At 33.4% G+C, this 27,919-nt stretch overlaps 1 protein-coding gene across 9 annotated transcripts in view; it reads right to left on the bottom strand.

Moving 5' to 3' along the window:
* LOC105258998 (dystrophin, isoforms A/C/F/G/H) overlaps window positions 1-27,919 on the bottom strand; it is a 426,695-nt gene that overhangs the window by 53,488 nt on the left and 345,288 nt on the right. For 8 of the 9 annotated variants that reach the window (XM_011270646.3, XM_011270641.3, XM_011270647.3 and 5 more), the window contains 3 exons: window positions 25,586-25,730; window positions 18,214-18,337; window positions 9,191-9,357 (listed from right to left, as the gene is read on the bottom strand). In XM_011270646.3, the coding sequence (XP_011268948.1) occupies window positions 9,191-9,357; window positions 18,214-18,337; window positions 25,586-25,730 (436 nt within the window). The remainder of the gene's footprint in view (window positions 1-9,190; window positions 9,358-18,213; window positions 18,338-25,585; window positions 25,731-27,919) is intronic. The other variant, XM_025415317.1, reaches the window with a different exon arrangement.

The raw sequence follows: 27,919 nt of genomic DNA, 5'->3' as shown, positions 1-27,919 counted from the left end.
TACTCTATAGGTCAGTCTTATGTCAACCGATATTAAATTGCACTATAAAGTTTTGACAGAATATGTGTAGCATAAAATTTTAATTTTAATCTTTCAATTTTTAGAACTTTCATTTTTAAATTAAAAAGAAATGAAGAAAAATGCTACCAGTCTGTCATGTAAGCGTGAAAAATTGTCGACACTAATGATCAACAGTTCCGTAATAAATATATATATACATAGATCGTTTCATCATTATTTCTTAACGACTTCTGTTGTCAGAGATACATGGACACACGATGCAATATTGTTCTTACAATAAAACTAGTAGCAATAAATTATATCGTGCATAGAACGCGCATATAAATTATCAAGATATTAATTAAAATATTTAACAGAAAATATTTTTTCTTACGTTACTTTCGTCGCAAGCAAGGAGATTGTCGAGAGATTACGCAATTTCGAAATCATTAATATACCGATATACGTGAGCAAAGTTGCTGTACAACTATGTCTTGGACATATGACATGATATATAACGCGTCTTGATATGTAGAATAAATAATGCTCGGGAATATCTATATCCGGTTTTAACATTAGCAATAGGCATCGTCGGTCTGTGATCCTATTTATAGATACGTACGCAATTTCTATAGCGCAATACTTCGCTGATTACAAATTTGCCTTGTAATTAATTAGTTAATTAATTAGTGAATTGATGCTAACTGACTGATTAAGTACCCGCTGGTAGATAAATAGATCGATGTCCGAGCGCATTAATATTGCCGGAAATGCTATTGTTTCGAAAAATATATATATACAGCATACGTCTACGTGTATATTCGCTTATAATGTCTTTACATATGATTGATTAACTATTATCAGCTCGAAAACGAATTTCTGTAATTCCAATATTCCAGTAATCGGAACGGAAATCCTATCTTAATATTTACACACGTATACAGAGAGTATTTAAATTTTTATAAAAATAACCCTGAGCATATACGATATAACTGGAGGATTTATTAGGAATCAAGGGAGCAATATACTTTCATTGTACTTACAATTAGTGCACGCCCACTATTTCATTTTTGAACTATGTAAAATTGTAAAATTAAATGTAAGTGTATTAGTAATTAAATAAAATATAGCAATTTTATTTAAAATATGTTTGTATACTTTAATCTCTTCAATCTTTCTGTAGAAAAGTTTTATCATTTTTTCATTAAGTAAATAATATATTTTGATAAGAATCATCATTACATATAATTTATCCCTCGTATATATCTCGTAAGTTGTAAGCGACTCGATTTCTTTTTTAAGGAGACATATAAATAAAGTCTAATCTAATCTATGCTCATTCCAACACTCAAGAATAACCTCGACGCTGCACAATCGATCTCAAACTCTCTAGTTCGGCAAAGAGAGATAAGTGTGAGTTCAGCAACGTGATGTTGAGTATGTACTTTCGAACGAAACGTAGATTGCCATGCCTTTTCTCGAAGCGCTATCCGGAATAATTCCAAAGATAATTCGATAACGTAATCATAATTCGAAAGATGATGTTTGAACTTCTGCAGCTGACCCGGATGTGTACGCATTCATTCGTTCGTTCATTCGCTCATTTATTTGACCACCCTAAGTGTGTTTTACACTACGCTCGTGCGTGTGTACGTTAGTTCGTACCACCACACGTATACAACTATCGCCAGCTATATTCCCTGATTGGGCCTTGCCCAGGCTTCCTTTTGCCTTGCTTCCTCCTTTGCATATCTAACTACGAAGGAGAATTCCTCGGTACGACTCAAATTGCTTGGTTCTGCTTAATTTCGAGCTTAAATCGGGATATCTTGCAAGTGCAACCATCCTCCCCCCTTCACCCCTCGCATTCCATTCCACTTCGCTCTGATCGATCAACATTCTCTTCTCATTCTTTATTTATTTTTCACGCGCAATTTTCTGACGAGAAACGATTAAATATATAAAGTTTGTTTTTCATACGTTTGGAAAATATTATGCGAGATTCCTTCGTGATGCATGTTTGTCGCAGAATATTTACACGAAATAATATCCAAGAGTTTTATATTTTAAAAGAATGTTTTGCTTCGCTTCAATTTCCAGATAAAATTTCTCTGCTCGTAGTAAATAATGCACATTCATTAATTCTGAAGACTTTTAATACATGTCAATATTTTTTTTATTGTCGACAGTTGCAAAATTACAGTGGCTCGGATGTCATGTTAAATTCTTCATCTATATTGAAAAACTTTCGAAGAGCGACACGATTTAAAAGAAAATATATGTTTATACAGAAACTTTGTTTCAACATAAAATAAATTTTCAGTACCAAAAAAAAACTGAGATACTTTCAGACAAATTTAACAATTTTCTTTATTCGATTAAAATAGATTGTGGAAAAATAAGACAATCATTGACAAGAACAAATGGAAAATTCAAAAATAAAATTGGGAAAGTATCATAAATCTTTGTATTTCAATTATTATTTGTAAAATTTGTTATGCATTAAAAAAGCATTGATTATTAAAATTTAATTAAAAAAATAAAAAATCTTCGATCGCGCCTATTTTAAAGCAGCATATCTCTAAATTCAAACGAGTCTCGATTTTAGAAAATATAAAAATCTCGACACTTTTTTATTCAGAACTCCGTGGAGTCGCATGACAATCGTTCGCACGACCAACTATCGATTGTTTTTATTGCGATTTCCCGATTATTCGGGAAACATTTCGCTTTGCCTCGTTTGCATTGTCAAGGACAACTTCGGACGATCCGGCATATCATGATAGTAGATGTATATAGAAAGTCAAATTAATATAAGGCCATGGCGTATCTTGGGCGGTATCGACGACCAAAAAGAAGGTGTCGTCCGTAATTACTAGATAGCCGATAATTAAAGCGCGACGAAGGGCGGAACAGACGGGGGAGAAAGGGGGAGAAGGAATTGCGGCGAGAAAACGTGGAATTTAAAAGTTAAATTGTGTTTCGTTCATGAATTATGCATTCGTGACAGACTCTTTTGATTGCGCGGAAACTTTGATCTTCCGGGTACATCGTATCGGTCACATAACCGTTAACTCGATGCACTTTTAATCGACAGATACTACCGCCGAGTATTTTTTTTCTATTTATTCAAAACGGCTGACGCTTTCGTCGAGCCACCGGTCCGTTTACTTTCGAGCGATAAACGTGCGTTAGTTATTAATAGTCCATTGATGTTGTGGGAACACCTCCAACCGAACAGAACGACCAAAAAGTCACTCTCGATCGCCTTTGAAGAGCTTATTTACTTGAACGTGAGGATTTTATCGACACGGCTCGCGCGCAGATCGAATAGGAAATTAAGTAAGTTGCTTGTTACTTCAACTCGTAACGAGAATAAATAAATGGATTGATGAATATTCATCTTGCAATTAAGCTTCATCGGCTACTGAAAGCGATCGGAGAGTCTCTCGACAACCGCGTTCATGTATAATTTGCAACGGAATGAATTTCTTGAGACTTATAGCCGTTAAATTAAATTTTTATATAAGCAATAGCTGGCTAAGGAACTCTCTCTAAGATACATCATATATCTAACATTTTATTAAATTATGCAGGTAGAGATAGATAAGAGTCATAAAAAACCTCGAATTTATATAAGAGATAATTTTAATGATTATGATAAATTTATTAACCATGTATCGTGGATTCAAGTTAGATAAATTGATAGTTGCAAGTAATCAAACGAAACAAAATAAAAATTTTAAATCTTTGAAAATTAAGAACTCTTCTCGTGAATTAAAAGCAAATATTTTGCGAAAAAGTTCTGATAATAAACTATAAATGTATTATTAAATATCGGAATATAAACCAAAGATGAACCGAATTAACTATCTTTTCCAAAGAACGCAAGCTGTTCCCGCTTATAATCGATGGACCACTCGAATTATATTAAAATGAATTCCTGGGCACTGGCGGGTCGACTTATATTAAGGCTCGTTAAAACAAAATTATTATCTTCTTCGTCGAACTCGTTAAATCTCAGTTAAAAATACGGTCAACTATTCGAATATAAAAGTATAATGCAATTTATTGTATTAGACATATATTTTACAAGATAAAATGTTAACATCAATTTCACAAATATTTTTTTAGTTTTTAATTTTACTTTAAAAATGTTCTGTTTTAATTAATTTAGTATCTAAATGTTTTTTATGTGAATGTTTTTATTATATTGGATGATTGCATAAGTTCGTGCCCGATTTAAAGATAAACTTCAATAGGTTATATTTTAAAGAATACACTTTTATTAATCAATTATATAGTCTCCATTCTCCTCTACAATGGTTTTCCAACGATCTACAAGCTTGTCGATTCCATTTTTGAAGAAAAAACTTGGTTTTTTTTTGAAAAAAGTTTGTAAGGTGCTTTTCGACAGCTTCCTCGGAATTGAGATTCTTGCCATTCAAACTATTCTGCAAAGACCGGAACAGATGAAAATCTGAAGGCGCAATGTCTGGAGAGTATGGCGGGTGCTGCAGAATTTCCCATTGCAACTCCTGCAGTTTTCGCAGCGTCTGTTGGGCGACGTGTGGCCTAGCATTGTCGTGATGGAAGATGATGCCTTTTCGATTGGCTAAAACCGGACGTTTTTCTCGAATAGCTGCATCGAGTCTAGTGAGTTGCTCACAGTATTTGTCCGCCGTGATTGTTTCGCCGCGTCGGAGCAGCTCGAAGTGAATAATTCCCCTGCAATCCCACCAAACACACAGCAACACCTTCATCGGATGCAGGCCAGCTTTTGCGACGGGTTCTGCTCCTTCAGCTGCTTTTTTCCATGTCCTCTTCCGCTGTACGTTGTTGTAGAGAATCCACTTCTCATCGGCCTGTTACCATTCGATCCAAAAAAGGCTCTTTTTGTTACGCTCGAGAAGGGAAAGGGCTACAGTCATGCGGTTCAGCTTATTCCTTTCAGTCAGGAGATGCGGCACCCACGTATTATCGAGCTTGGAAACGTATCCAAGCTTTTTTAAATGGCGAAAAGCGGTTGAATTATCAATGTTCAGCCTCTCAGCAATATCCTCAGTTGTAATCCTTGGGTTTTTTTCCACTAAGGCACACACAATGTCGTCATCAATGCCAGAAGGCCGTCCAGAGCGGGGTTGATCTTCCATGTTAAAATCACCATTTCGAAATCTGCCAAACCACTTTTTGACTGTCCGGAGAGCAGGAGCACGGTCCAAATAAACGCTCTGAATGTTTTTTTGTGCAGTCCCAACACTCACGCCTTTTCGAAATTCATATAGCATTACATGTCGCAAATGCACCTTTTCGTTCTCCATTTTTAATAATTTCTCTTATGCACAAATGGACTTATCTGAACAATGCCTGATGCTAAAGTGACATAAGACACTGTCACCTATCCGGTGCAAGCAATATTACCAAACGAAAACAATAGAACTCCGTCATGCAATAACTTAATGCCATCTATGAAAATCGGGCACGAACTTATGCAATTATCCAATATATAGAAATTCTCAGAAATTATGCAAAAAAATCATTGATGAATTCAATAATGAAAGGATATTTTTCAATATTATATGGTATTATTTTTGAATTATGTTAATGTTTCTAATGATTAAATCTTTTGTGTGTGTGTGTGTCAGAGGCTATAATTTTTTTAATAAAATAAAATTATTTAAGATGAATAAAAAGATTAATGCAGCAAAAAATTTCAATTATTAACGCTAATGATTCCATCATCCAGCAACGTTTATGGTCAAGAGAGTATTCCAATTGCTGGCATATATTCAAAGTATACAAAAGCTATTCCCCGGCAATGTAATTGACTAACAAATTGACATTAACGATTATTAATGTCGCATAAAGTTAATTAATACTCTACAATTTGTATTACCAACTTATCGTGTCGTTTAGTAGTCTATTACGATTTAATTACATCACACTCGACGTTTATCTCGTGTATCCGATAAATTTTTTAATTAGCGTACCTTCCGCGCGCTTCCATCCGAATCAAGATTATCAATTATCCGTTGTCGTCGTTTTATTGCGAATCGTCGAACGTTTTTCCCGCGAATAGAGCCGATAATCAGTTCACTCGCGAATAACAACCGATCAAATCGAGGATCGATCGACATCACCGTCTCTTCGTCGTGTGATTCTGCATTATCGATGTACGCAAGCTGTTATATGTGATCAGTGTGCGTGATGCAGCCGATATTGCGAGCACGTATCGTGAATTCCATTTGATTTGAATCACACTAGTGGCATCTTGTCTCACTCGAGAATATCTCGCACATCGACGTTACAATGTGGTTTGATTTTGTCTTAAAAAAATTCGAAATATCAAAAAATCAATGTTATTCTTTCGATGAAATGTCATAATAAAATAATTACATTAAAGTTCCTGTCTGAATTCCATTTTAATCAAAAACAATTAAAGTGAATGTAATTAAGTTGGATAATTTTCTGAACAAAATCATGATCAGAATTTTTATAATATGATAATGAATCTTTATTAAGTACATACGTCTTAAATGCGTACGTCAATATCCTAAAAAATTAGTAAAATTAAAAATTTTGTCTTTTTTATTTATTTTCGTGAAAAAAGCTTCGGAAAATATGATAACTATTTCGGAAACGCTATCGCCGCAGAAATTTCATTTTCGAATAATAAATTCTCGAACGCAGCCGCGGAATATTCAACCGCACTCGAGTATCGTCCTTTCATGTGAACGAGAGACGCAAAACGTAAAACCGCTTATGAGACCGAGGGTGTGATGTCGTACAAAAAAAGAGGAAAACCGCGCGACGGAGGGAGACCATGAAGGAACCATGAATGGGGAAGTCAACGCGATTCCATCCACGAAAGGATGCATTAAACCTCGACAACGACGTGAATACAAGCTTAGGGACGCGCGAGCAACCTGAAAGCGCGGTTTATGCTCTTCGGATCCGTCGATCGATGCCCGTACCTGAGAGCGAATCGAATACGATTATTGATGCATCGCGAATACACTCGTCGCACTGTCGCCTATAATAAATTCTCGACCTCCTCGGATAAGGAACATCGGATCCCTCACCTCTTTGCTCCGCGATGCTTATAAACAGTTCCTCCAGGAGGAAGGTTGCTCCGAAGCTCTTTTCGCTCAAGCACGTATACACGAGATGGTGCTCTTGCCAAGGTTTGCATTAAACTTGAGAAGCGTATTCTTTGATGAAGTCGGTCGACGAATTTTCCTCGCTGAATATTTAATCGTGTCTGTACGAGCAACTCCTGAATCTTTGACGTTAAATAGCGCCTTAACCCTTTCACTGTTCATTTCCCTTCTCCTATTCGACAAATAGATAGATCTTCCGTTAATATGTGTGAAAACGTTAAGATTCATTGTTACGTGACATCTTGGTACATGTCTAATTAAATTTCTGAGCAAGTAAAGTCTACTGTGAGATTTTAAAAAAATAAACAATAAGATTTCCTTTCCTTTAATTAAAAACTACATTCATAAAAAGATTCCATTTTAATTATAATTAAAAAATTGTCGCTACTCCAATATTCGACTCGAAATTAAGTTGACATTTCTGAGAAATTCGCACGAAATTCGTAAGAAATGATAGTCTCTGTATTTCTATAATAATGGAAGATATATCCCTATTTCCATAGGATAGTTATATTGTGGTCCCTATCCAGCAATTGACGTACACGCGATACAAAGTAGAGCTCCGATTAAATGAACGTTCGGGAAATAGGAGCTATTTCCGATATCGAAAAAGACGTGAGCTCGAGATTTCGGTAGCATTAGACGCGACACGAGCGTCGATTGGCCAGAAACGCACCTAAGAATCGCCTTTGCTACGAAGCAGCTCGTTTCCGAACGTCTTTTCTCGGTACTCGCCAATAAATGGTCCGGTTGCTCTCCCTCTAAAGCGCAAAGTCGTTCCGACAAATGGAACTTCTCATAGAGAAGATTGCAATAGCAATCATAAAGCGATACGATGGAAAAATTGAGCCTCGTAACGATGTCGTCACTGGCCTCTTGTAAAATTCTTGTTAAGATCAAATACTTGGTATTTCTTACGATTATCATGACTCGTCGAACGTTATTGATATCGATACAATATATCTTTCATTTTATACAGACTATAATTATAACAATTGGAGGCCATGAAAAACGAAAAATACGAAATAATAACCATAATTTTGAAGTATTGCTTATTGTTACTGTTATTTGACATAAAGTAACAAAATAAAATCAGTCTAATTTTTTATCCGTTGTCATTAAAAGATTTAAAAAAATGCGAAAAATTTGTATTATTTATTATTATTTATTTCGCATTTTTTATGATATGTATAATTATTTGAATTTTTCCTTCTAGTGGAGAGAAAATATTTATCAAATAAAAATAACAGAAATCTAGTTTAAATTTCTTTTGCATAAAAGTTGATTTAAAGTTACTTTCGATAGTACTTAATATTATATAGACTTATCTCTATCGCGGCAGGGGAAGGATATAAATCAAAGTTTTCGCATTCACTTACAGCTGCAAGGAAACTTTAAGTTTCGCACTTAATTTAAGTTTGCATATTATGCCCAGCATCAAAATATCAATTAATTCTTGCAAAACTCATTCGCAAACATCATCTTTCTTATCTGTTCATTGAGATGTATCATAAGTCACAAATTTCCTGTCAACAAGTATCTAAAAATCTGTACTTAATTAACATACTAACAATCAATTTTATCTCTGACAATTATATTCGCTTATACGTTCATTTAATAGAGATTATACGAGGACTATCGATTAATCTTTCGTCATAATTCATCTTTACTTTAAATTGCAATGCTGCGTATGCAAAATGCCTATCATCGATAATCAGCTTTACTTACATAATTCTAAAATCGATGTGTGCAATATATTTTTAACTTTAATAATTCTAAAAACCATGTAGCATTATTCGCGTAATTTTGCAATTTATATTATTTCTGTCTCTCTTTATATTCGAGGAAAAAAATAATTTCTCGCGCGTCGAAAACCTCAAAATAGCTTTTTGATCCGAGTATATACTCGATTCGGGCACCAAATCCGGAATTGATTTCGACGAGAGACAAAAATTGGTATTCATATCAGGGAATACCATTTCGAAGGTAAGCGGCTTTCTGTGTAAGTAAGAATGGAGTAAGGTACTCACGTTAGAGGTGTCGTCGAGTTTCCGCTTCCACGCATCGCTACGTTCGATTAAAGCGTTCCACTGCTCCGAAAGTTTATTCACTTCGCGGCGAATGCTCCGCGTCAATTCGCGCGCCTGCTCCTCGGCGCTTCTGTATCCTCTGGAATCACCGTCCAATTCTCTGCCTGCTATAGAGAAAGCAAACAGAGGATAAACCGTTAAACATTTTCCAGAGCAAACCTACACAATTCTAGTTTTCATTTAGTTATATGCTTTTGTTATTTCGCAAATATAGATGAATATTGAGGCTTCTACGCGATACAATGTTTGTTATAAAAATAGCAAAGATCTCTTAAAATATTATTTTAATACTGTATTAATATTTTATTTTATGTGTTTTAAAAAATAATATTTATTAATAACATTTTTCTGAGAAGAATATTTATCTTACTGTGTTTAATATACGCTTAACAAAATAGTCTTATTATAACAATAATTTCCTGGATATGAAAATTTAACTGAAATAGATAGATGATTTTGCATACATTTTACACTTGATCAATCGAAATGACATAAATATCTCAATTGTTAGTGAGAAAGGAAGTTTTTCTGTGACGTCGGTTAATTTATTTATTATAAAATTTGACATGTGATATATAAAAAATCGTTTTTCATAAAAATCATTCTACTTGTAGCATCAAAATTCATATTTATCCAACGCAATGATATGTGGCAATTGAATCTAGAAGATATCACTAAGATTTACAATTATAAATTCTACATATTATAAGCAATATTAACAGATACAAAAAAGCTAAGTTTTTATTGTTATACTAGAAATCTATCTATATCAACAAAAATTTCTTTGAGTGTACATATGAAAGAAGAGACACTCAGCAATTTGTAGCAAACATTAATTAATTGCCAATATTTTTCTAAAGCTTTAAAATATTGGAAAGATAGAAACGCACGCATGTAATACCTCACATCATGCGATGAAAAAAAATGTTTTATATATCCTGATATAATATTATATCGCATCAGAGTTACTAACGCAACGCATGCATTCAAGATCGCATCTTTCCGATGCGAGTCTGTGCTTCCATAAGTACCAGCGCGTATTCGCGAAAGAAAAAGAGCGGTCCGAGGAACCGATCGAATCGCGCAAAAATATCTCTTCTCGCTGATTCCTCAGCGCTGTCGATCGATAAATCCGACGTGCGGTCGGGCGATTAAACGCGAACGCGCAGGATGAATCGCGGCGAAGACCAGCTGGGTAACATCGCGAACATAAATCAACATAACACGCGGTAGATAGGAAACCAACGAGCAGGCGCGCATAGGTATACAGCATCGGCGTTATCAATGCTAAACATGCACATAAAAACTGTCCGCTGCATGATACGATGCGTGATTCATAGGACAATTAATTCCTGGCGATAGGCTCGGATAGCTAACCCGGGTTTCGACCATTTCTCTACGCTTCGTTACGCGCGTTCCCGGTCCGGTTGGTGAAAAATAAAAGGGTTTCTCGCGAGCGCGCCATCACGGCATTTTTACGGGTATCCAGGGAGATATGTTCGGCAGTAAATCCCACGATAAAGGCTCACCGATGATATTAAAAGATGGGGAAAAAACGATTTGCTCGTGACAGGACATCAGGCGTGGCCGTGATTATCTTCCGGGTCACGTGAGATTGAACGATCAATCTAGGTAACGGCTAATGGATAACAACTCGCGGAAAAGCGCGGCGAATGTTTGCCGCGTGCGGAAAATGCGAGTAGTTTGTTGCGATGATTCTGTTGTATGTATTGCACTTATACATCTTATATATCCGTGTAACTGCGCATGATGCATTTAATAATTAAATTATTAATACGAAATATGAACATATTGCGAGCAAAAAATATACATACTTTACAAATTTTAAAAAAGATAAAATCTTTTTAATCAGAATTTTATCGTGCTTCATAATTTTCTCGTCGATCTTCCTTGATTCAAAAGTAAAATCAAATTTATATGATAATTTCTCTCAAGTTATATTGTCTTTTAAAATAGAAAAAGGGGAAACTTGTTATAAAAATAAAAAAAGAGAAACTTTTTAATGTACAACTCTATAATTTGAAAAATATTCGCGAGAGTATACGCAAGAAATATACACAATCTAAGATTTTCTTCTCACGTTATCACATATTGATCTCCCTGGTAAGGGACTGACAGATGGAATGAACCAGTCGGATGCAGTTTCCATTCTTTAAAGGAACAAGCAATGCGAAAAAGTGAACGATCGCGGGAAACAACAAGGTAGATCGAGCAAAAAAAACGTTTCAGAAAACAGTCTACAGCGAATTGAATTAGACGACCGTGCTCTTCATTACTAAACCATCTATTCAACAGTTGACGCTCTACTTTCCGAACACGTACGCCGCTAGTTTATCTAGTTCCTGTTCGCTGACTCTTTCCCAACCTCATTTTAATCCACATCCCCGGAGTGTCACGCTAATTCTTTCTTCCTTCACCACACTGCATTCAGATTTAAGTAGGAAGTGGGTGACGAAGGCGGAAATAACGACGAGGTTCTCTAAAGAGTGGAATATAAATCCCGCGGCTGTCATTGAGCAATATGAATGAAAATGTCAAAAGCCTCGGATTTCAAAAATGCAACATTTTCATCTCACTTCGCACTTACAAAATCATGATTATAATTCATAATACGTCGTAATTGTAATGATTCAAATATTAATATATATGCAATTTATTTATTTATAGCTATTTAATTGTCTAATAAACAATTAAATAATAATTGATTAATATAAGAATATACATATTAAACCAAAAATCAGTAATACTTTGATTTATCACAATCTATAAAGTAATGAAGAACTTTGATTTGTCAGAAACTATTTTCTATAAATTAGTATTTGAATTAAAAAGCAATTGAAAAATTGACTTTCGACACGTACGTATAAAGTACTTTAACTTTTCTAATTTACAACATTCTTGATTCAATCTATCCTTTCAGGACTTCCTAATTATTCTGAATAGTATAATTGAAGATTCTTATTCTGAATAGTATAATTGAAGATTCTTATTCTTCTTGACAGTATTCTGACAGTATGAGAAAATTACATCGTATATATTCCTAGCTACGACAATGGCAATTAAGAAGAGGCAAAACTATTCCAGGTCAACTATTTCCGTCTGATCGATCATTCTAGGAAGGAACTATTGACGCGTTTTGAGAGATGTATGGTCCAATCGATTTCAATTCGCGGACGTAATAATGTGTTTGTAAGATATAAATCCAAAATTATAGAGAATTTATCAAATGTTTTATCTCGCCCTAGAATAAAATGAGAATTCTCTCATTTATTTTGACATAAAAAATATATCGGAGAAATGCGTACATCAATTTTGATTTAATAATAATTTAATAAATAAATAGATATAAGCATGATTAATAATTTCTTTATTATATTTCGAAATATTTATAGTAGATATAAAATATAATTTATCTTTTTTTGACATTGATAACAATTCTACCGATAAGAACTCTATTCCACACATCAATAAGTTCTAGTTTCGTTCCGATCGACCGAACACGGGAACCACGAATGAAGTTCGCGAATAATTTGCGCTGGCGAATTCAACGTCGGAATTATACAAGGTGAATTACTCAGCCTTTTAGAATATCTTCATAAATATTGATTTTACAGAACAACGTTTAAGATAAAAATTAATTAATTTTGAAAAGCATACATTTTGGTCATCTTAATTTTTTTTATATAGTGAGGCGTCATTAATTTAATAAATAAAATTAATTCATTTTCTTCGAAAAATTATTACTCTAATTATTTTCATTTCAATTATTCCACGCTTATTATAGCTTAAATTCGTCTTTTCATTTTTTATAATAATGATTAATCAGAAATAAGGTTTTCCATATAAAAAAAAAACTTGAGATGACCACCAAGACGTTTTTAAAGTTTCCAAAAAAAAAAACCAAAAAAAACGAAGGGAACCAAGACGTAGTCCTTTCAAAATTATTTAACTTTTGTCCGAAATGTTTTCTCCATAAAATCAATATTTATGAAGATTTTAGAAGGCTATTTCTGTGACTCACCCCGTATAATCTAGCCTTACGGTGCGATGTTATTCTACCGGAAATTTATCGACGTTGTGCGGCGCGGCCGGGCAGCAGCCGATGCAGGGCACGTTTCGCGAAACGTGACTTCCTATGGAATGAGCGAAATCGCGCGCGGCCGCTGCGCGTAGTTGCTCGCTCGCAGGAGCCGCACATCCCACGTTATTGGGATCAAATCCGTTTCTCGCACGCAGAGCGAAGCTATCGTTACGGGTATTCCGAGATCTTACATTGGATATTACAAGAAATACGGTGAATGACAATGATCGAGGCCCTGGAAACCGCGTCATCGAACATAACTCTCGTGGACAGATGAAGTGATACCGAGAGATTATTCGTTCGAATAACGATTATTAATATTGCAGATACAGTTGCAACTTATGATACTAATATAAAATGACATAACCAACGTTTAATGGTTTTCAATGATGATATATTTTGTCTAAACGATTGGCTAAAATGCATTGAAAATATGATTATTTTTGCTTCTTATCAAATTTAAAGAAACGTATTTATTGCTGCGTAGTTTGAGATTCACGAAATCTCTATTTGAGATACCATTTTAATTCATTCAAGCCTTCTTGCGAATATTTTGCATATATCAAAAATTTATATATACAGGGTGTCCCATTTTAATGCCCCACCCCAAATAACTTTCTTATTTTTAATTTTAGAAAAAGATGTTTCAGACAAAAGTTGTATGGTTTCGAGGGGGACATAAGATGGTACCATTAATTTGATCTTGAAGAGTCACATGAAGGTTACGTGAAGATCATTTTCAATTTCTTAAATGGAACACCCTATATATTTTTGCATATTCTTGTAGCTTATCTCGAGAGCTTTCCAAAACACTATAAATAAACATTTTTTCATCAAGTACGTTTCGAGTAATGAGGCTTGAAATCATTTCTTAATTTTACATAAACCATAAAATATCTTGTAAAATATTCATTTTTTGATTATCTTACCTTAATACTTTTATGTACAAAATAATGAGAGAAATCAATTGGTGTAAAGAAAACATACAGTTGTTTTTAAGAAAAAATATGGAATTGTTAATTGCAAATTACATATTTTTTTCTTAAAAACAACTGTATGTTTTCTTTGCACCAATGGATTTCTCTCATTATTTTGTACATAAAAGTATTAAGGTAAGATAATCAAAAAATGAATATTTTACAAGATATTTTATGGTTTATGTAAAATTAAGAAATGATTTCAAGCCTCATTACTCGAAACGTACTTGATGAAAAAATGTTTATTTATAGTGTTTTGGAAAGCTCTCGAGATAAGCTACAAGAATATGCAAAAATATATAGGGTGTTCCATTTAAGAAATTGAAAATGATCTTCACGTAACCTTCATGTGACTCTTCAAGATCAAATTAATGGTACCATCTTATGTCCCCCTCGAAACCATACAACTTTTTTCTGAAACATCTTTTTCTAAAATTAAAAATAAGAAAGTTATTTGGGGTGGGGCATTAAAATGGGACACCCTGTATATATTTTTTTTTTACCGGACAGTATTGATTATTAATTCTACGAATTAATCTCATAATATGTACAATCTGGCACTGAATATAGTTTAACGACACCAGCATTAGCGAGTTTTACGCGAACACATTTTCCAAGTAATTAAATCTCGTTTTGACGAAGGCTAATGAATTTTTGAAAACTTGCTTAAATTATCGTCGATCGGCTATTTCGATATTTGACCATTAATCGCGCGATTTTCTGACGGTAATTACACAATCACTCAATGACATCGATACGTGTGAGTTAATTCAAAATATATTAAATACAATTTTTAAAAAAATTGATTTTTTCAATAATGATTGTTTTTGCGTATTATTCATTGAGCATATAACACTTTATTGTGTATTAATAATCTATAAATTCTCTCTAGCGTTATTGAAAAACATATAAAAATTACAATAAAGACATTGCATAAATGTTTCCACATTTATAATAAATAATAGAGTAAATAATAAATTTCGAAACAATCAATCATTTAAATGTAATTGATTTAAACAACTTATGTTGCCATAAAAACTTTTACAACTTTTCCGAGATGAAAAAACGAGTTTGTTACGTTACAACAAGCTATTCCAAGAATAATAAGTATCTTTTATTGACTAATTACGCAATAGCAGTTGAGAGAGGAATATGGCAAACTGTGTCGTATCTTCCTCCGGGACTCCAGCAAGTCCTACAAGTTTTCAGTCCCTCTCGGGGACATCTCTTCTAAAGCCTCCGCGTCGTCTTCCATCGATATCGATATACTACGATAGTTGTAATTCAATTGAAAATCCCACGTGGTTTGCGACGGAATTACGTTTACTTAGCCGCAATAATTTCTTTTTCTAGCCAACACATAGTACAAATACTCGCCTTCTTACGAAAATTAAATAAAAATATCAATAAATACAGTGTGCAAGTTTTACACGAAAAACAAAAATACAACTATAGTTTTTTTTACATATAAGGTTAAGAATGAAATTCTCAACAAAGTGCATTCAAACTATAGATAAAATTAGCACTTTATTCTTTTATAAGTCACACGTAGATTTTTTATTGGAAAATATTTGATTCGCGTGATGGAAAGTGCATCGATGAAATTTAATTATCAAACTAAAATTCTTGTCATATTAAATTTATATTACGCTTCATATAAGATATGACTTGCAGTGTATCGTAAAAAACTATAATTAAAATAATTTCAAATAAAATCTCGTCCCACGTTCGATTTTCAACAAATCAAAGAAATTGGATTCATCTCGATGTATTATTTAGTGCCTTACTTCATTTTTCCTGTTCCTATTCAATCAGAGACGGTGCAACATGAATAAAACATCTCGTCTAAATTTCACAACTCAGAGTTGCTGATACAGAACGAAAACTGGAAAGCGTACGCCTGTAACTGGTTAGAAACGCTTCATATCGGTTCCCGATAGATTCGCGTTAATACCGTCTGCTAGAAGTTTTATTTCCGAATACTTGAAATGATATTACGATACAATACGATATTGTAAGAAAAAAATTACTTGTAATGATTATATAAAAGATACTTGCATAACTATATTAGACTATACTATAAAAATAATACTCTCCAATATAAATAATAAAAAAAAATTTATTTTTTTTTTAATTGTGAAACGAAATTTAGATTAAAATATAAATTAGGTGTATTTTTAATAAAATAGGTTTTACTTCTCGCATAACACATTTAAATATATCTTTGTAAATAATAATCATCATTAATCCTCAAACTTTGTTCAAAACTTTCTAAGCAAAGAAGGATAAATTAAAATAAATATAAATATAATAAAGTTAAGTTTGATATATGACATGAAAAATTTTTGAAATACTATTTTATATTTGATATTATAGACCATCACATATTTCTTTATTCTCAAATTGTGATCAATTTTTAGAGAATTATTCTTAGCTATAAATTTGTAAATTATTTATAAAATAAAACATAATTCACATCAGATATCTAGTGAGTTTTTTTTAAATATCTGTATTTTTATATCTCGATGAGATTATATAAATGAAATGCTCAAGGCGTCGCAGTTACGCATTTTTCTCCCTTGTTATACTTGAAAAGGGAATGACAATAAAGAATGAAGCTCGTTTCTGGTCTCGCAAGTTAGGCCAAGAAAAGAGAAAAAAAGAGAGCAAAATATTTGTTAGTATCTTTCAACAACTCGGAATATGCACAATAAAATTTTCAATTCAATGTGAAAATTTACGAACTCGAAAGAAAAGGTGTGAATTATTAAAATACAATCGCGAGTTTACGCAGAGGAAGAGCAAAATAAAATAAAATGTTTCATATTTGTGACAAATTATGACAAATATAGTGAACATTCATTTAAAATCTTGTTAATTTTATCAAAATATCGTATCAATAGTTTAGGAAAAAAAATATGAGACATTTTCTTTCGAGTTTAAGCAATACTGTTATTATATTCTCCACATTATATTTTTTATGCCATCCAAAATAATAAAAGGAAATATCAGATATTGCAGATTTTTTTGATAAGCGTCTCTTTTTATAGATTAAAATAACATGACTGGGAATACTAACGGAAGGACAATGGCGGCAGTAACAATTCGTTAATTAAATCAAACGGTGACAGAAACAAAGAGAGGGAAAAAATCCTGTGCTCTCTTCCAAACCGATAGACTGGTGAGATAGACTGGGACTCGAAGTTCCTGCCTCCGGTAATTGGTACGAAAAATTACGAATGCAAGAATAAAAGCGCGAATTGATGAGATTGAAAGGCACACTACCGTTCTTAATTACTGAGCACTATCGGCGAACTCAGTCTTGCGTTATGAGGTGGTTTCACGGAACTAACGATGAATATATTCGCCGATTTTCTTTGTTCTTTCGCGAGATGTTTGTTGGCGCGAACAAAATGGAGCGATTTTGAAGTTTTTTTTTATGATATTATGCGAAAGTAATTTTTAAAAATTCAGACTCAGAAGGGTATATATATTACGAGAAACTCAAAAGTGTAAAATTTACGCTCTTGAGTTTTTTTATTATTATCAAGAAAACATTTTCTATTTGCAAAATAATATATTATGTATCATAATATATTAATAATATTCTGTATCATAAAATATTATTAGAAAAAAATTGTCAGTCTTTTGCATACTATCTTTCACATATGTTAATATATTATTAAAAATTGTTAATTATAATTTGAAGAAAAATCATTAGATTATGATTTATGTATAATTTATATTATGTATCATAAAATATTACGTGTATTAATATATTACATTATTGTAATATGTAGCATATGTATTATTAAAAATTGTTAAGTTAAGTTAAAGAAAAATCGTTAAGTTCTCGATTTATATATAATTCATAATTCACGTACCTTCAGAGTCCGATGTGTCCGACAGCGGAGGCTCATTGGCGATGTACTGGCGGCCGCTCAGCAAATTGTTCTCCACGACCGGTCGTTTGTCCTCCAGCTGTCTTCTAAAGCCACGATGGTCGTCCTGTGAAGGAGAAACGTAAATCGTGAAACAAAAATAACGAGACAAGGAGCATCGGTGTCTGGTGCAGTGCCAGGTTTTCCCTTGGCGAATCAACTCTTCGTCGCGAAAGAGGCTTTAAAAAAATCACTTTGCCTTGACTAAATTCGTCTGCTGACTGCAATAAATAAGATGGAACCTTGGAATGATGTCATTATCGTTTTACATTACTTTAACAGCATTATTTGCAAATTCTAATATATCAATTAATCTAATAAACAAAGTAATTAATAGAAAAAGGGTAAATATATTTATAAAAAATAAAATAGGTATATTGGAAAGAAAAATATCATAATTATATACATTTGTAGAATTTAACTCTATGATGATTTTCTTATATTATATTATATTTTATATTATAGTAAGAGCAGTCGCCCGGCAAGCGAAAGACTCGGGTTCGATTCCCGATTAAACGACTTCGCCCCGATATTTTTCTTGTCTACATCTCTTCAGGGTGGGTAAAGAGAAGTTTTATAGAATTCTCAAAACATGAGAATCTATATCTTGATATATACACCAAGTAAAATATATGTATAAATGCTTTGGTGCACGTTTAAAATTTTCGCGAACAATTAATATTTATGAAATTTACGCATTACCATCCGCGTTTGGCTCTTAATCGCTCGTTTCTTAATTATCATATTGTTAAATACATAGAGCCGAATTCTTTATCAATTTATTTTATATTATAGTCATAAAAGTAATAGATATTGAATTTATTTAAATAATGGAATTTAATGACAAAAAATGCGTATATTCTATAAGTCTTTAAATATATTGTAATATAACAAAATAACAGGATAATGAAAAATTAAATAATAAATATTCTTATATTAGAATTTTACAATGTATATGCAATATCATCCATATACTACTGTGTCGCGATGCAGGAACATCAACATATGTAATTTATTTCGTAATTGCGGTTGATGTGATGTGTACAGCGGACTTGAAAATTAGTCCACTGCAGTCAACGAGAAAAAAAGTCGAGTGGATAAAAAGGCACTCTTACGATATTGCACACCTGCTAGTTAACGAGATTATTTCTCATCGTTCGTGGGGTTAAGGATTTGCTGCGGGCAAAACGTCGCGAGTTTCTTTCTGGCGTGTCGAAAGACGACCAGACGACATGTTCATCTAGTTTCCGTCTTCTTTTTTATATCGCTAGAGAAGAAAATTCATCGCAAACGAAACGAATGAGAAGTAAGAAGGTTTTTTTTGTCGTTTTTTTTGCTCGAGTTTTTTAAAAAGATTGTTTTCGCGCGATTGCTTTACATTAACCAACGTAACAGACGCTCGTAATTTAGTTTTGTATTTGTATTTTCGTAGTATTTTCGTTATATTTAACCTAACCTAACCCGAAATAAATTAAATTATTTAATATTCTATTTTTCAATCCTACATCGATGTTATTTTCCACGATTTTTTTAGTGTTTTAACGTAAATTATGATGGACGTTGTATCAATTGCTGATAAAAAACGATTGTTTTTTTAAGAATAAAATCACACATATATTTCTTTATGAATGTAGATCTATTTATACTTTTACAAACCGATTGAAGGAATAAAAAACATGATATATGAAATATCTCACAACAAATAAAGACAATCTTGCGTAATTTTTCTTCATTTAATAATATCATTTTTTCTAATTTGCTTTTATAAATCTAACAAAATTATATAAAACAATAATTTATATCATGATTTGAGCTTATTAATCGTTAGCTATTTATCGCCACTTGCTTCATAGTAATTGGGAGTTTGCGAGATAAGTTTTGAAGAAGAGATATAATCTGCCAGAAGAAAAATATATTATTAAATAAATTGGTTAAATTGGTGTTCTGCAGAACACAGATTTCATGATATACTGATCATTAATCATTCTTATATCTTTCTTATTTTCTTTCCTCGCTTCCCATTTCGAAGAGTGATGGCGCAACACGCGGTGAGTGATAGAAATCTCATTGCGTTTATTCTTTATTTTTTTTTGTTCTTTCGTAATTCTCATTGTACAGATATTTCTCTTCCAAAGTCTTTGTTAGTTCACCAGTTTACGTGTAAATCATGCTTTTTTGATACAAATATATTGTTATTCTTGTTATTCAACGAATAAAATATTTTCTGTGGCGCTGTCAAATTTAATTATGAACTAATTAATCATAAATATTTATGTTCTTATTATAAATTGAATGAAAATTTATGACGCACGCTTAGTTGCTAGTTACACATAAGGCGTTAATAAAGAAATTGGGACGACTAAATTAGAACTATCCGTTCAATTAGACAGTTGAACATTTTCTAATTGCTTGCAGCAAGATGACGAGTCGTCTTATCAATGAGGTTATCATATTATAAGAGATTAATTACAAGATATATACGGCAACACAATGTACTGATGTGTATCATAATAATGTATGTGTAACTGACGTTAAGAATCTTCAGCATTTAACTGTAATCCGTTCAATTATGATATCGAAAACGGGAATAAATTATTTCAAAACAATTTTATTATAAAGCTCCACGAGAAAAGAAAAGCCTTTTGTCTGATATTTAATATGCATAATGCAAGACGACAAAAAAGAGGAAATATTTACATGATAAACAATTTAATTTCACAACAATTTTATTATAGAATAAAATTGCTCTTTCTCTCATATTTTATGAGCGTAGCATAATCAATAATAAAACTGCTTTAATGTAAATGCATTATATAATTCTTTGAAAAAAAACTGTCTGTTTTATACGAACGATGCAATTGAACGAAAAGAAATTTAAACACTTAAATGTTTAAATTTCTTTTCGTTTAGTTGAGTATAAAATAAGGGGATTTTAAATGATCAATTGGCTGATTAATAAATTTAAAAGTGAATATCGAGAATAGAACGGCCATAATCATTCTTCAAATAGATTTCTTCTCAACGAAGGCATATTATTTTTTATTTACGACTGATGCACGGCGAGTCCTATACCATTGGGTGTTAAATGTTTCACATGTTACGAGTGTCGACAGACCTCTCCGTAAACAATCGGGGTAACTCTATGGTGGTAGATCCGGGCTCTCCCGAAAGAAACATACCGGCATAAATTCCGAGGTGATAGTGGACTAAAGTGCTCCTCCGAAAAATAACTTCCAAACGCGACCATTCTCGCGTACGGAAAGCGTACGGAAATTTCGACGTGGCACAACGAAACAAAAATATCAATCGTTCGCACATAGAGGCACAAGGTAAAAATGTGCTTGACGAAAAACGAATATGAGCGTCCATTAAAAGACACATACAGTACCAATCAAAAGCATTGGATAAAAAATACAGAAAAATGATTAAATTTTTTTTCCTAATTGTTTGACTTATGTTCATAAAATATGAAAAATGTATATTATTTATTATTTGGCTTCTAAAATTAGTTAATATACAATTATAATATTTGATTCGATACTGTTTAAAATGCGTTATATTAATTAAAGTTATTTATAAATGTTTATATTACCGAATTTAAAAAAAAAAACTCAAAAATGCTAAGAATATGTGCGGCAGTATTGAAAGCAAAGAGAGACTCTATTTTGAAGAATTAAAAATTTCATATTTGTTATTATTTTTTTATAATTTTTTACGATATTAAAAAATAAATACATGTAATTACCGATTCGATTTAATTTTCCTCATTTTAATATTCAATTATAAATAATTTCATTATTAATATGTTATGTCGACTTATAATAATTCAAAATATTAGATATATAAAATATTAGATACATAAAAATATTATACACTTATATATAATTTGTCTCTAATAAATTTTTAAAAATTCACAAACTTTTAAGTTGAGTCGAAAATTACCAGAAAATGATTTCATGGACTTTTGACCGATAGTGTATGCTCTCAGCGCGGATTCAGAGGCAGATTTACCTCGAAAGCAAATCGATGACCTGCCGCAAATCGATACGTTCAAATTCTCGATCCAAGCATCGCCACTGTAGACTCTCGTTATACATCGTGGCAGTTTTGATTTACGGATGTACTCCCGCAAAAGATGTGTAAAATACAGGCGCGCGCGTCCGTCGTCGGATGAAACGACGCGCGAGTTTACGCGACGGTCGGGATATTGATCGCGGGCGAATAGAATTTTTCAGGACGGCTTGCGTAAGAGAAACGACCGTCGATGCTCGTTACGTCGTCGTTGCAACGGCGACTAACTGCGCGAAAGCGATCGGCTTTCATTCCGATTGCGTGGACGCAATAAACGCTCTTTTAATTACGCGCCACCGTCGTTCCGACTTCGATACCGAGATGAGCAGCCGTTTCAATGCGGCAGTTTTGAGTCTGATCGAATGAAACCGCTTTGCCATTGCCAGATCACTTTTATGCGAAAATTTTGCGAACGTTTATATAATTCAAGATCGCGTTTACGCTCATATGCGCCATCGTAAATTTCAATTTACGCATTTTTCGCCGGACTTCTAGAGAAATATGCTTTAAATATAACGTACGTTGACGTAGAAAAATATCAAGAAATTTATTTCAGAAAATGTATTTTAACGATATAAAATAGATTTTGCATGTAAAATAATTATTATGATAGAAATGACGCTAGAATTACACTTGTCATATGCAGTGTCGCGTAAGCGTTATATTATTGTTGTATCAGCGTTGCACAATAATACATCACATTTACTCTCTATTCTGGTTCATTAGTTGCCTACAATTGGATTAATCGCAAAGTTTCTTTGATAATGAGAGATAATGTCGTTTGATGTCGTTTAATGTTTAGAGGTTGATTTAGACTTGCAAATGAGTTGATTATACGCAATTAATACTTAATTTTTGCTCTGCTTACTAAATTAATTTTTGGAATATTTTCTGACGATTGCAAAACTCGTTGCCTGTGACAGACATCACTTTCTGCCATTGATATACATATCCATTAATTTAATTAAAGCAGATTTAATTACAGAAAACATGAATAAATGAAAGGGTAATGTCTATAACACTATTCTGAACGAGCGTAGGAGTTCAACCGTTTGGAAAAAACATCGTGTCTTCACCGTCAAGCGCTAATGAAATCAACAACGCATAATTAAAATTCGTTCGAGGTAAACACCCGAGAATTTCAGAGATATACATGTTTAAAATATTTGCGAAATTATTTAAAATCGATGCATATGCATGTGGGAAGAATTTATTAATTATCGGCAAGTCATTTAAATTGGATCTGCGTATGATCGATTCACATTAACCGCATTTTCCCGATAGCGCAACGATGGCGCATCAAATTTCAAACCGCAGCGATAATTCCGCGACAATTTCGTCAACGATAATTACAGGAACCTCGTTCATTTAAATCGTCACGTTATTTCGGGAGTGAATTTAAAAAAAAAGAAAAGAAAAGAAAAAGTAAACAGTTGTGAGAACTGAGAAGATTAAACGTTTGAGGTGTCGGGGAAATGATCTTAATTGGATCTACGGAGAGAACAGGATAAACAATTACATTAGGAAACAATTGCTCCAAAACACGGTCGGGGGTTGCAGAGCGAGAGTCGGATTCTGTACCTGAAGGAATGCGGAGAACGTACGTAGGAACTGCTGCGGTGCAAATCCCGAGCAACGTTTTCGCAAATCTGTATAAATCCGACTCTCTAAAACGAAATGCTTAAATTTTTCGGATTGCAGTGAAATGTTACGCAAAAAATAGACTTTTCGATATTTATAATATTTTCGCGAAGAGACAAAATTATATTTGCAATTTTGTTTTTTTTTTTTTTGTTATATCACTAGTAACACGCATATAATTTATAATTTGATTGTTTTATTTATTTCGTTATTATACGTAACTATAAAAAAAAAATCAAGTTAAAAAGCTTCGATAATATTTTTCTGCAAAATTTAATTATAATAATATACATTGTAAGATACTGAAAAAAATGTCCGAGAGCTTCCACTTCGAAAATCTCTATATAAATTGATAAATGCGAAAATGTATATTAAAATATATTTATTTTTTCTTCGCGATAATCGCGACAAATTAATATCATTTTCGTGTTAAACGTCTCAAGGCAATCATATTTACGGGAGAAGATCGTTGCGTAAGGCCAATATCGAATGAGCATGCAATCGGTTGATCACTTTACGCTCTCGCTTGAGCAACTAAGGATAATCGATAGCAATTTCCTGTATTCTACGACGCGAGTGACAAATACATACGCAGATCTAACCGCACGATGACATCGAGGATCTGGTCGAGGGACATGCGGCTTATCACCTACGTACACTCGGACTCGCTATCTATGTATATGATACAGACGCTTCTGCCGGCAACACGCACGTTCTAATCTGGATTAATCCAAACTACTAGTGTGCCTTTGTACTATCGCGAAGGATCCTAGGGTATAAATTAGCACGGTTGCATTGACGTATATCTACGGGTGCGTCTAATTTTGGACCACCATATTCAATTTTTAAAACAATTAACGGTTAATAATTCGATAGAACGAGAGAATTATTTAATAGAGCACGTTATCAATACTAATTTATTTTTAAATAGAGTACTAATATACACCTATAATTTACTAAAAATATTATTTTAATATAAGGGAGAGATAAAATATAACAGTGCTCAAAGATTTTTTTAAGATAAACTATTATTATACTTAAGATAAAAATGAAATTTCTATTAAACGAGACTTAGCGAGCAGGAAATTAATTTAATCAGGTAAAATCGGCAATGAATTCAATCAAAGCGTTTAGCGGACAATTGACGCGACAATAGCTAGTAATTGAAACGTGCGTTTCCATGAAGCTTGACGCTCATACGTGGTGAGAATACGTAAACATTCATTCCGCATGAGTTGTCGTATTTCAAAGAGACAGTTGAACACTCGCCTGATAGCACATGAGCTCGTGCTTAATTACATTCTATTCGTCTGTACAGCTTCCGAGGCGGAAATTCGCAAGCGTCTCAAAGGATGACTACGCGGAATCGATTTTATATATATAAGCCATATTCAGGTAACTTGGCTCGAATGCCGAAATTCGAGATTGATGCCGTGTTGCCGAGAAAGATGCTAAATGGAGTGTGCTCGTCTTCCCGAGATAACGAATACGCCGAGAAAAAGTAAACCTCTGGCGTACTTTTATAGGTTTACGCGGACTAACTGAGATTCGACGAGACGGAACCCGAGTAAATCTATGCGCGAAACAACATTCGGTAACTTACTTGTTGTTTTTGTAGCGCAGCCACATCGCCGCAAACGGGTCCCAATCCGGTGAGCTCTGTGTCTTTCCTTATCACCCATTCAATGAGTTCGCGCAACGATAACAGCAAAGCATTCCAGTGCTCCGTGTTGCTTTCCAAGCGATTCCTGCACAGAAAAAATATACGTGTTTTATGTAACTGTTATTCTATATCAAATACCGAAATATTTATTTATTTAATATCGCTATTCTTCATATTTATTTTAAACGTAATATAAATACGAATACATACAAGATTCTATTAAATATCGAAATATTAATTTGCAATATTAATATTCAATTGCACGGTAGATTTTTGTAATTACAATCAAAATTAGACAAAAAGTCACGTCTCAAAATGAATGCCATAGACACTCTAATAGATTCGTAGATGATATCTTACATATCCATTTGAGAGATATAACATTCTCTCGACATAAAATGTTGATGGACGCTCATGCCGTGATACGAAATTCATACGAGAATGCATAACAGCAGTGAGAAAAGTATATAAAACAATTCATCATAAATGCATGTAAGAGTAGTACATATTTGTTGGAGACAGATAGACGTAGTCGTTGTCGAGATAGAATAAGAAAAAGGGACTAGTAAGACGGAGCGGTAAAGTGGATGAGGGAAGAATAAATGTACAGCCTTGATGTTGCCTTGATGGCGCCAAAAGAAACATCAAACGATGAATGAAAAGAGAGGAACGGTGACGTGAAAATAAAGTAAATAAAGATGAAAAAATAGGTAAGTGAAACGGATAGATACTTAAGATAAGTGGATCAAGACTAAAGTGATTGGAAAGAGCAAATGGAATGTAACACATCCTGATATGGTAAAAAGAAGAGAAAAAGACTCTCCTCTCGGGAAAACGTAAATCGAAAAAGACAAATTTCAAAAAGTGTGAGAGAGCAGAGATGAAGTACGCTTGCGGATAAAACGTGGTTGGAGTAAAGCGGATAAATACAGGAAGCAAAAGAGTCCCGAGAAAATTAAAACGGACGAGCATTTTAAGCGTCGACGCGACGAAGTAAACCGTGCGCGACCGAAAAGAAAAGCGGCTGGAAAAAGGAAACCGATGGTAAAGCCGATCACGGCCAAGAAAGAAAACGATTTCAGGCAAATTGGAAAAATACGGAAAAAGCGGTGCAAGCGGTGACGGAAGGTGTTGGTGTACAAACCGACTTCGAAAGGAGACGAGTAGGACAATAAGAGAAGAAAAGAGATGGCTCGAGTGAGAAAAATAAAAGATGGGAGCTCGAGATCAAGGGATATGAATGAATAAAGAACGATCCCTGATAAGTGCGAAAGAGGATAAGAGGAACGTTTCGTCGGAATAAAGTTGATTAAGACAAAGAAGTAGATTGAACATCGGAATAACTTCAGACAAAAAAACGCAAGAGCATAGAGAAATCAGATCAGGAAGATATCTTTAATGAAGGAGATGAGAGGAGAAAAGTATGCAAATGGCGAAATTTGCAGCGGGCAAAATTTCCGAGAGATACGACGAACATGGTGTACGGTAGCAGAGTCGACAAAAATAAATGAAGGATAAATATTGAAGGGAGCGATAAGGTATAATGCCCGCGTGTTTTGTTAATAGTAAGTAAATACCACCGGACGAGAGTGCCGGAAGCGTAAAATAAAATGAAAGACCGGTGGGAAATCACTGAAAGGCGTGGGAGCGCGAAAGGCTGAATATATATACAAAGAAAATGGTCTTAAGAAGAATGAGTACTCGTGATATGTACCGTTGGGAGAAAGAAACTGAAGCAAAAGGGGTTAGAGCGATGCAACGAATAAGATAGATACGGAGGATAAGTCAAAAGAGAAGAATTAGGAGACGATCTCGTAGGTATCCGAGATCATATGGTCTCACGGGTCCATGCACACGTATAAATCACATCTTGCAGTATACATAATATGACATGGACGTAACACTGATAGAAAATGATAACAGTGACGGGACCTCATATTTTATTTTAATGCTAAAATTCATGAGATGGTTGATTCCATTTTTTCGATCCCTTTATTACACACGATTCGATTTATTATGCGAATGACATCTGGCAAAAAAAATATTAATTATATTATAATTTTTTCTTCTTCTTAACAAACGAAAGTATTTGTAGAAATATATTTAATTTCACAAAATCTTTCACAAATGTGCGGTAAAAATATAGAAATACATTTTATATGGAAAATGTAGGAAAAAAGGAGTAAGGTAATATTTGCGATGTATTCCGTTTCATTTCCTGTTTAACTTGTCGTCCATTACCTTGTTGGAACGACTTGTATGCAGATAAAATCC

The sequence above is a fragment of the Camponotus floridanus genome, unplaced genomic scaffold (genome assembly GCF_003227725.1).
Source record: "Camponotus floridanus strain SB8 unplaced genomic scaffold, Cflo_v7.5 scaffold12, whole genome shotgun sequence".
In the NCBI taxonomy this organism is placed as follows: domain Eukaryota; kingdom Metazoa; phylum Arthropoda; class Insecta; order Hymenoptera; family Formicidae; genus Camponotus; species Camponotus floridanus.
The sequence above is the reverse complement of the archived record's forward strand: the minus strand, read 5'-3'. Positions and strand labels throughout refer to the sequence as shown.